Consider the following 11,699-nt stretch of genomic DNA (forward strand, 5'->3'; position numbering starts at 1 on the left):
TGTGTGTCTTCATCCTGGACTCAACCAAGTAATACCTGAATGAAAACCTATATAGTTCTGTTATCATATCAGTTATTTCCTACAGTGAAAGAAGAGGTACAGATGACATGGTAAAAAGCATGGCTGAGATTCCACCTGGAAAACTCAGTGGAGCATTTAGGAAGAGGAGTTCAAAACAGAACTGAGCCATTAAAGGGTTACTGGGAGAACTGTGGAATGGTGAACATTATCAAAGAAGAGCAGACTAAAAAAGTTCTGTTTTGTTTAGTCTAGCAAAATAAGAGAAGGGATATGGCTGTTTATGCTTTCTTTCAGGCCAGTCAAAATGGTGCTAGTGAAGTTCCAGGAAAAAGAACAAATGGGTGTAAACTCTCTTTTATACAGACCTTTTATTCTGGGTTGCATTAGGAGGAGCACTGCCAGTAGGTCAAGAGAGGTAATCCTACCCCAGCACTGGTGAGGCCACTCCTGGAATGCTGTGTCCAGTTCGGGGCTCCCAGTACAAGAGGAACATGGCCATAATGGAGACAGACCAGTGAAGAGCCACAAAGATGATTAAAGGTCTGGAGCACCTCCTAAGAAGAAGGGCTGAGACAGCTGGGGCTATTTAGCATGAAGAAGACTCAAAGGGAGGAATCTTATCAATGTATAGATTTATCTGAAGGGGCAATGCAAAGAAGAGGGAGTCAGGCTCTCTTCAGGGGTGCCCAGTGACAGGCCAGGAGGCAATGGACACACACTGAAACACGGGAGATTCCCTCTGAACACTGGAAAACACTTCTTCACTGTGAAGGTGACTGACTACTGGCACGGGTTGCCCACAGAGGTTATAGAAGCTTCAGCCTTAGAGACATGCAAAAGCCATCTGGACATGGTCCTGTGCAACCATGTGGCCCTGTTTGGGAAGGGGAGTTGGACCAGATGGGCTCCAATGGTCAATCCTCCAATCTCAATCCTTCTGTGTTTCTGTCTCAGGCTGGAAATGAATTGACTTCTACCCCCAGAGGAACGAATGGCTTCTTACACAGATGACCAGAGGACTAATTTAAGCTAATTTTAAGAGTGAGCTTGATTGGGTTAGGTAACGTGATAGCAGGCAATCTTTCCTGATGACCGTATCAGACATGTGCCGCTATACAGTCATTAAACACCATAGTGATAATAATGTGTTATGGTAGTGGAAAGGTAAAGGAAACAGTTTTGTACTCTTAAAAAGTAAGATCAAAAAGTCCCAAGGGAACTGACATCACATATCTGTGGTTAATATAACTATTAAATTACGAAAAGGGATTGATATTAAATGAATAGAATTTTCGCTTTTTTTCCTTTCAATTTTCTCCTATGTATTAGTAGAAATCAGATGCTTTGCCTAAGAAGAAACAAAGTGCCACAGCTGGTTTGTAAAGTTATTTACAATTTAAATCAGTAGGCAGGCCCCAGTGAACTGAAGGAAAGGACAACCCTGCCATTATTCCCCCTATCCAGAAAGCTCTCGCCCCTCTTCATCTTTATGATTAGGAATGTCTGGTATGCAAGCATCACTCCAGCACATCCATGCAGTTCTCTTGTGACTACAAGTCCCAAATTGAGATTAAGGGCACTTGTGAGCAGGGAGTTGGTTCACAAACATTGTCCAGGGCATCACTAATTATTATGCATTTGCTAAGTGCAGGTATGTGCCTTTCCACAGGTAGGAAAAGTGAGTCTGCAGCCTTCAAGAGTCTTCAGTTAGCAAACAGATACTACATGCAATCTGTCAAACACACAGCACTGCTCAGACTCTGTCTTCAGAGGTGAGCCTTGTGCTCAGTAGGGATGACTGGGAAAGCTGTAAATATAAACAGCCTGATTAGTGGCAGCAGTCTCTTGGAACAAAAGAGCAGCTTTCCTGTTAACCCCTCTGCACCTAGTCACAGTCCCCTTGTTGGTTTACTTTCTGCTTTGAGAGAGAAGCTGAACTTTGCTGGCTGGCATGGGAGAGATTTGCAGCTGGGGCCCTGCCCCTGGGAGGAAGAGGAGGGTGGGGAGGGAGGAGTACATCCACCAAGCTTGCTTACTAAGTAAGCTGAGCTGTTAACCATGCTGGCCAAGCCAAAATTTCTCCTTACGCAATAACTTTTTAGTGATGCCTGCAAATAAGCACTCTAGACAAAGGTGTTATCTTTACAAAGTGTGGAGAAGGAAAGAAGCTCTTGTTTGAAAGAGATTAGAAAGGAAAACAGAACACACTGGCATGTCAGCTAAACAAGGAAGCTCAGTGAGGCAAAGCCTTGAGAGAGGAGGTGGAATTGTGTTTGTTAAAGCATATGGAAGTCAGCTCATCACAGTCTTGGATCTTGGATCTGTCTCCTATCTATTGAAGTCATCTGGAAGACACATTAAGTTGAGCAGGTTTCATCAGTTCCTGTAGAAGGTAGAAACAAGTGCTGAAGGTGCTAATTAAGGTGGATAACAAGACTTATGATCTTTTATTTAGAAAACAAAACACCCCATCACTTCTCCTCCCAGTACTCTCCAGTCTGAAGAAAACATTCCAAAAATAATAATCTCATAACAATCACCACCACCAAAATGATTAGCAACAGATCATACTCTCATTTTTCTATTGAAGACTGTCAAAGAGTGCAACCACTATGTATCCTTCGTTATCATGTCACTTTAAGTTTTATCTTCTGTAAAATATGACAAAAGGCTTGCTCTTTGCAGATAAAAATATAAATTGAGGAACAGATGACCTATGGAAGCTTCTTGTAGGTTGTCCACCAGCATTTGATATGAAAACTCAGACCAGTTATAGCAGTCACCCACAAAATCCAATACAGGGTCATGGTCGTGGTCATTGGGACCAGCCTGCTGCTGTGGCAGAGGACTGAAATAAACCCTAACAAACCAGTGACTTGCAAGTTATTGACTTCTGATTTAATTTTTCCCACCGTCACTATTACAAATGGAGCTGTACAGGAGGAAGTACAGGGGTAGAAGGATTCCTAAAACTGTTAGTCCACACATAGTTTGAATTGTACAGTCCTTCACCCTCTTCTCTCCAGTAATAAAGCTTGCATTGCCTGTCTCCCAAAGGCATTCCCTGAATGACTTGGTCCTTTCCCATCATTCATATTGTGATTTGAGGTTTCCTCCCTTTAATCTGACAGCAAAGATGAAAGGCTGGTTTAGAAGAGAAACACAGCAAAAACAAAATATGGACAGAACCTCTGGGTGAATTAACCTTTCTTCTGAAATCAAAGTAGTGAGGACACACATGTACACTGCAGTTTGACTGAACAACAACTAATGAGAAATACAGTTCTGAATTGGACTAAACCAGCTGGTAAGAAAGGGTAAGGTTTGCACAGAAGTCACAAATAGGAACAATGTGATTGAAAAGAAATCAAAACTTTAGCCTTATCATCAAGAACACCGACTTGAGGTTTAAGTCAATTCAAAGGAGTGAAAGTTCGTCACTTGATATAGATGTCTGATAATAATTCAGTTGCATGGCTTTTATTTCTCCAGTGAGAGGGATACAAGAAAGACAAGATTTACTTCTGCCTTCAAGGTGTGCTTTTCTAAGTGTTTTGGGTTTGTTGGGTTTTTTTTAATCTCAGTAACACTGACACAGTGGAAATGTGTGAAATGTAGTATCAGCTGCATTTTAATGATAACACCATTCAAGTACTGAACAGCTTTATGAACATCAAAAATAAATTACAAAAGGCTCTAATGCTGGGCCTGGGGTAATTTCAATTTCATTTTGCCATTCTAGGGAAGAAATGGTGTTTCTTTTCACTTGGTCTTTAAAAGGCAGCAATCTTTCTTGCAAAATAAAAGTGGTTAACTACTCTACAGCCTTGGAAATCCTTTCATACAGTCTTCTTGGGACTAGAACCTATGGTGTCATCTCTACTACAGTGTAAACACCATAACTTTTCTAACCTGTAGGCTGAGACTAAAAACCTCCGCTGTAGGATCTGCAAGACATGTTCAGGTATAAGGTCTCCACTGAGGCTGGTCCAGAGTGGGTCTTGCCCCAGCTTCCTGTTACTGAGCAACTGCACATGCCAAAAGTGAAGTGTGGTACTGATCCATGTGGTCTAAAGGAGTGTTAGGAACCAAGAACATTCAGTATATTATGAAAGAATAAATAAGAAAAGGTAAACTATTACAATAAATTTCTTTCACGAAGGTTCTCTGATGCTGAAAGTCATAATTGCTTATAATATATTCTAAACATGCACAGGGCTTCTAGCACATAAAACCCCAAAGCAGCATTCCCAGAAATTGGCATCGTAAATTCTGCTGCAAAGACTTCTCCAGGGAAAATCTCTGCACTAGCCTGAATCTCCCTGACTTCAAGCCCAGTCCTGCAGCATTTATTTATGTGGACAATTCCATTTGCAGTACTCATGACTGCACAGATAAACTACTCATGACAGAGCAAGCCTCAACTCAAACAAGTCAGTTCAAGTAATATTAGGAATAGAAAAAGACTAATACATGTACTTTAAATACTTCTGGCTCCATAATATCATGCTGTAAGTTGAGGGGAAGTTGGCAGAGAACTCACTGAAGAGCCCTAATTCCTACCTAATTAAGGACAATGACAGATAAGGGAGCCAGGAACATCCTTTTCATATTAAAGTGATTATATATTTTTAATACTTAATCTGTCTGACTCTTTTTGCTACATTTCTTACAAAGCATATTTTAATGACATATTTCTTCTCACAGTAGTACCTTAGTCTGTGATAGTAAAAGACACAATTGTTCTTTGTTTCTTACATTTAGTACAGATCAGTAGTTACTAAATACTGGTTAACACTGGTGAAATTCCATAGTCCATATTATCAGGAAATCATGCTAGGTGAGTATCAAATGGGTTTTACCCTTTATCTATTTATATTTGGAAAAATTCCCAGTAAGAGTTACCTCCTGTGATTATGTAGATGCATAGTTCTTTCAATATAATTTTTTTTTGTACTAGAAGTTTTAAAAGCAAGCTTTGATAAAAAACATTTTTTTGGGGGGGGGGGTTGGTTGATTGGTTGGTTGGTTGGTTGGTTTTCTTAGTATCTTCAGAGTTTTCTCAAAGTAAATTCTTTCTTTTTCTCTGTTATAATTTTAGATCTCTAATCCTATGTCTTGCTTAAAATTGCCTACCCTTCATTCAAGGCCTATAATGATATTTAAAGTATTTTAAATGTTTTAAGGAATCTTATGACAAGAAATAGTTTCCTGATTTAAAAGACAATATATTCCATGAAAGCAGGATTTGTTCACTCACCTCAACTCTCTGCCCATATAGTGCTCACCTGTGAGCAAATAAAAATTGCCTACATTAAGGGAGATCTTTAGAAAAATGCTACATATGTATTATTTCAATTACAGGGAGCATACTTCCCTAAAATGCCTAGTTTGCTCCAAATCTTTATTTCCCCCCAACAGATTTTTGGTCCAAACTAATAGATAATAAAAGCTACAAGTAACTGATAGCTCTCTAAAGGATTGCCATCTGAAAAGTGTCTAATTGTATCTGGAAAATCTGTTCAAATGCAGGTTATTCCTCTGCCAGCGGTAAATACTAATCAAAAGGCAACAGCCCTTATCATCTTGTCCATTTTCCAGGCTGAAATGCTTCACCTCTTAAGAATGTGTTCCCTTTACTGGAATGATGGGTGTGCTCTGTGCTGTGACTTGGTGGAGTTCACCCTCTGCTTAAGCCACAGACACCTTTCATTAATTTTTTTTCCTTTTCAGAGTTCATCTCCTCTCATTTCTATCATCAATGTGAAATTTGAGTATTTCAAAACTGAAACTACACACTGTTGTGGAGCACACTGGAAGCAATTATCTAGGAATACACTGTGGTTTGGAAAAGTATTAATTTCTATGATTTGTAGGAAACACCAAAGGAATTATTAACAAAAAGATCATCAGAATAGTGTCAAAACTTCTTCCAAAATCAAGAAGGCACCTCCCTGACAAAAGGGTGATTAAACACAGACTCTCCCTACTTTATTAAGGTAACCTTGTAATGGGAACTCTGAGATCTAGCCTGAAGTCTGCCAAAGGCTTGCCTTGATTCTCAGCTTTCTTGTCAGCAGCTGCAGGGCCAAGACATTTGCACTGTGTTTGCCTCACAGAGAGGTTGGAGTGCCAAGATCAGGAATATCTGTAAATCTCTAGGAAAGCAGTAGTGAGAAAAAGGTGTAAGTGCAATGCATCATCTGCTCCCTGAGAACCTCTCCAGTATTAGAGAGCTTTGAAGCTGTGCAGGAGAGTCAGACCTTACACAAAGGAGGCACTTTAGAGAAAGCCTGGATGTTTATGTAACAGTATCAAAGAAGTGCTTGCTGTTCTCCCAACAAACTGTCAGTTCTCCTGAGATGCCTGAATGAAGAGCAAGGTTTAGAACTCACTTGAAAAATATGTGTATTTTTGCTTTGCTCCTGTGGAGGCAAGCTGTGACTCACAGGTGACATGTAAACTGTAAGAGGAGCCTCTGAGAAGAGTCAGGGGAAAAAAACCCAAACATTGATGAGAAAGAAAAGAATGTAAATTCCTCCTGTGTGGGTGCAACAGCACTGTGTCCCTATGGTCCCAGTGAGGAAACATGCTTTTTTGACCTCCATCAGCCCTTCCAGAATTGAAAGGCCCCCTATATTCAAGGCTATCGTCTTGATGGACCTACTCTATAAACCTGCTCTTAGTGGTTTGGGGACTGGACATTACAGGAGAACCCCTCTTCCACTGAAATCAGTTCTATGTTAAAAAATGCTGTGATTTGGGAAAATATAAAAGATCAAACTGATATGCACAGCAATGTGACTGGAGGGAATGGACAGGTACTCAAATGGACAATGGCCAAAATGAAATAAATTTTACATTTTTTTTTTCACTTTTTCTCCCTTATTCATCAATCTGAAAAAACAAATCCTTTATCTAAAAGTATTTTCTTCACCAAACAAAAAAATATATATGTTACATAACATCATCTCAATATGCATTTCTGAAACTCCTCGGACTCCTTTAATTCCTTAACACTGTAAACATACCCTGATATATTTATATGCAACCTGAGACCAGTGCTTAAAAATAAACCAAATATGAATTGCAGTGTGTATGTGTGCACAACAGACATCACAATCTCTACTAGAGGCTGAAGACATGACACTAAAGGAATACTGTCCAGTATATTTATTTGGTTTTAAGCCAAAGGCTAGAGCATGAGGTGCAGAGAGTTATGCAAAGGTGGTGGATTTTTAAAGAAATAAACTCAACAGTAATTGTCACTGAAGCAACTAGACACAGTCCTATATGTTCCTTTCTAAATGGAATGGCCACCACTCTTTTCCAAAGGTAAGCACACATCTAGCTATTCCCTTTCCAAGCACAACCAGTCAGACCCCAAACCTAAGGAATCAGTTTAAGCATGGGCCCTTCAATATTTGCCATCCCTCTCTCAGAACACAAGATTTCGTGTTAAAAGAAAGATTTCAGCTTTACTGCTGTATTTTCCCTTACGTGCCGAAGAGCTCAAAATTTTTAATACTTAGTTTTATACAGTTCATCATGGCTTCTCAATTTTGTATCAAATTAATTAAGGCAGAATGTAATGGTTCTTTTGATGTAGTGTTGTAAAACACCGAGCTGTAGAGTAAAAGGAAAACAGTTGCATTGTTCACAAAAGAAGTCTACATTTGCTTTCAGTTGGTAGGTAAAGCAGAGAATGCAGGAGATGGCACATAGAAAAAAAAAATTCTATTAGGTAGAATAAAGCCCCAAAGTTTATTTTGCTTACAAATCCAAAAATCAAGTGATTTCTAGTCCAAAGGAGACAGGAACAGAATGGGCAACAATGAGAGTTTTCATAGATTTTAAACCAGTATGAGTCAAATGTTTAAAAATCAGCATTTCAACTGCTGGAAAGTTGCCTACATGGCAGTAGGTCCTAGGAAATTTGCCCATCTATGAATGTAGTAGCAAAAACAAGCTCCTGGTGCACACAAAGGTTTGAGAAGATGAAAGCTCACAGCCCATGGTTCAGAGGAAGTGTTACTGTGACAAAGTATTAATTATGAATGAATACAGCATTGATGGTATTGCATGCATTTTGACACACAGCAGTCTCCCAAAGGAAGTGTTATCTAATTGGTTCTATCAAAGGCAGGTGGCTCCTTGGCATCTAGAAAGGAAGATAAAATCCAGGGGTCTGCTTCTCTGAGTACATTTCCTTCCTGACCTCCCAACTGGGCTCCTGCTTAGGGCCATACAGCTCATACTGTGGAGCAGCCAAGGAGGATTTCTGGTTCTTCCAAAGGCAATTGCTGTTTGGCCAGGCAGCAGAGAAGGCTGAAAAATACCAGCTGTGCACATCCATATAATTTTCAATAGCAAAAGATGACACTTTAACAACTTCTGCAGGATATCACCAAACAGAAGAAACCATCTGCAGAGCAACTGCAATACAGAAATGGTCTTGTAACAAGGAAACATGATGAAAAGATATGAGGAATTATCATTAAATTATTAAAATATAGGAGTAAGCAAATCACACTTTATTGACAGGTCACTGTTCAATTAACCTTTACAAATAGCTGCAATTAATGGATTTGTTTTGTATATATAAATGTTGATATGAGAAAGATTAAAACATTGGCTGAATTAGAGGGCTAAACTGCTCCAATTTAATGCAAGTATTTGGTAAATCACTGGAGCTGTAACACATGCAGTTATTAGATGCCCTGAAGTCAGACCAAAAGCCAGATAAAAATTTACTGATACATTGCCTGTGAATTTCAAATTACATTACTTAATATTAATGATTTCAATTGCTAAAAAAAAAAAAAAATTCCCCAAAGTTTTATGCCATTTTAACCTACTCATCTCTGCCTCAGACAGCATTTACATCTGACTTCATTTTAATGCTGAACCATTTTAGCAGCAGGTAAATGCCTAAAAATGCAGCAGTGACTTCTAGTGGGGGTATTAAATCTTTCTCATAGTCATATATACCATAATTTCCACTATGCAGTAAGGCAAAAGGATTTGTGTCCACAGTAAAACTGTGAGAATATAAGTGAGAATATAATATTACTGTGAGTAAAACAAGAGAATGTAAACGGATCTAAATCTTCTGTGTGTTCACAATCAACAACACCTCGTTTGGAAGCTAGGAAAAAAAATGAGGCTTACTTCTCACTAGCACTTCAATTTGCAGTTGAATCCTGGAGTTTGGAGTGCAAAAGCACCATATTAATGACAAAACAGGGGCAGGCAGTGCTGAAAACCTCCTACCTGTAGCTGTGTTAGCAGCACAGCCAACTGAAACTTACATATGCAGGAGTATTTGTGGTCTAAACGTGAATACTTCAAGAGGCTTTTAGGCAAAGCAGCCCGTGCTGTGTAACCACACACAAGATTATCTCCAGGTAAAGACACTATCAAAGACATTATCATCTAGGTAAAGACTTGGGCATTTTAGAGGAAGACAAAGTGCTTCAGTACAATCTTAATAAAGGTGGGAATAAACTAGCAGAGTGCCCCCAGAAATGCATTTTCCTAGTACAGAAAATATAGACTTCGACCATGATTTCACTTCTCATAACTCACTCATCAGTGGTAGCTCCTCCATCACAATGATTTTAGTTGGATTTATGCAACCTTGAGAGACTTCCAATTCTCCTATCATTCCATCAAGGCAATCTCCTTTCTTGTACACAATTCCTGGTAACAGTTCTGTCAGGAGTGTATCTATACTTAATTAAGAATAGTGAAAATTATGTGCTTGGAAATATAAATAAATTACATGTTCCTTTCATAGGTGCTGGTCTTTGATTATTTGTCAAAAAGAACCAAAAACACTTGGTTGTCAAGGCATGGAATAGTTTTAAAATGCCAAATGGTTTGTTTGGTTGATTTGTCGTTGGCTACAGGCAGCAACAGCCTGGTCCTCTCCCACAGGTAGGCAAGAGATGTGATGCAAGTTTTGCAGGAAGCATGGCATGCTGGTCAGAGGGTGATTTCTCTCAAAGCCCCAAAACCACCTCCTCCCTCCTCTCCTACAAACTCCAGAACTCTGCATGCTTTATGGCCAGAAGTAAGTAGCTTGAGCCTGCAGCACTAAGCATTTAAGCCCACTCAGATAGAGCTATATACTTTTATTGAATGATCACCGCTGTCTAAAACGACGAGGGAATTGTTTGCCGTGTAAGCCAGTCCGATAGGGTAAGAAAGCCCGTGGCTAATTAGAGGATTAAAGACGGGAAATTCCTCAGGTTTCCCTAAGCATATGACAGCATGGCTACAGACATCTGTTACTATAACACGACCTTCTTTGTCAAAGGCCACAGCAGTAGCGTATATTCTGGAGGGGAAAACGAGGTTCAGACCGAAGCTGTCCATCTGGCCGATGAGATCCATCTGCGCGCTGAATATCTTCACGCGGGTGCTGCCCTTGCTCGGTCCTCGAGCTTTCAGGTGCTCTATTACCACGACAGCGCCCGAGGTCTGGCAGACTGCAACCCCTCTGGGGCTGACAAGCCGGGACCGGATCATCTGACACTTCTTTAATTCCCCGCTTTGGAAGTCGGCCGCCAAGCGGTAGAGCGCGCCTGCCTCCGAGTCGGTCACGATTACTTCGTTCATGGGGGTGGCATCCAGGCCCCAGGGCAAACAGAAGCCTTCTCGGACAGCCAGAACCCCTCTTCCCTCAAAATCGAAGGCCTTCACGGAGCAGTCCCCGCCGTCGGTGACCACCACGTGCCCGTCCGACGTGACCGTCACATCGATCGGATACTTGATGTCTTTGCCCGCGTCCCCCCGCTCCCCGAACCGCCGCAGGCAGACCCCGCTCTGCCCGAAGACGTGGATCCTCTTCTTGCCGTCGTGTGCCACCGCCAGGCGGCCGGACCAGGGGCAGACCGCCACCCCGGTGGGGTTCACCAGCGCCCCCCAGCCCCCCAGGCACAGGCAAAGCCGCAGCCCGAGCCCCGCGGGGCCCGCCGCCCCTCCGCCGCTCCTGCCCAGGGCCGAGGCGAGGCCGCCGCCGGCGGGGCCCAAGAGCTCCAGCAGCTGCAGCAGCGGGCGGCAGTCGCTGGTCTCGGCGGGGCCGCAGAGCCGCCGGCAGAAGGGACACTCCAGCCTCTGGCGCTCGGCGCCGGGCAGGGCCCCCACGCAGCCCCGGCAGAGGACGTGCCCGCAGGGCAGGTTGAGCGGCCGCCGCTGCCCGTCGGGGCCGTACGGCTCGAAGCACACCCGGCACTCCAACAGGCTCAGCTCCGCCTCGTCGTCCGCCGCCATCCCCGCCTGAGGAGTGCGATCGGAGCGCCCGCAGCGGCCCCCGATCCCCCGGGCCCAGCGGGGCGGGCGCTGAGGGCGGCTGAGGCGGCCGCGCGCCCCCTGCGGGCCAGCGCGGGCGGAGCAGGGCCCGGGCCGCCCTCAGGACGGAGCCGCCCCAGCTCCCGAACATCCACCAGTGTCCGTATTGCCGCCGGAACATTCGAACACCCACCAGAATGTTCAACTGCCCGCCAGAATATTCATATATCCGTCAGATTCTTACTGACATCCAGTTACCAAGTTACCGCACTGCTACTAGCTCTCTTCATGCCTCTATCGGAGTAAGGAATTAAGCCGCAATTCCACAGAATCATGGAATAGTTTTGATTGGAAGGGACCTTGATGATTATCTAGTTCCAAAT

The 11,699-nt window shown here is 42.5% G+C and overlaps 1 protein-coding gene across 1 annotated transcript; it reads right to left on the reverse strand.

Moving 5' to 3' along the window:
* Positions 1 to 7,323: 7,323 nt before the first annotated feature.
* Positions 7,324 to 11,324, reverse strand: NHLRC1 (NHL repeat containing E3 ubiquitin protein ligase 1). Its single transcript, XM_014254490.2, has one exon. It carries the CDS (start codon positions 11,296 to 11,298, stop codon positions 10,138 to 10,140), a length of 1,161 nt encoding a protein of 386 aa, XP_014109965.2. The 5' UTR covers positions 11,299 to 11,324; the 3' UTR covers positions 7,324 to 10,137.
* Positions 11,325 to 11,699: the final 375 nt, after the last annotated feature.

Source organism: Pseudopodoces humilis, chromosome 1 (assembly GCF_049639895.1).
Source record: "Pseudopodoces humilis isolate 2021_Gansu_Grassland_sample_001 chromosome 1, ASM4963989v1, whole genome shotgun sequence".
NCBI lineage: Eukaryota > Metazoa > Chordata > Aves > Passeriformes > Paridae > Pseudopodoces > Pseudopodoces humilis.

Excerpts from the sequence above, each read along its gene's own strand:
- NHLRC1 (XM_014254490.2), bottom strand. The coding sequence starts at position 11,298 with ATGGCGGCGGACGACGAGGCGGAGCTGAGCCTGTTGGAGTGCCGGGTG.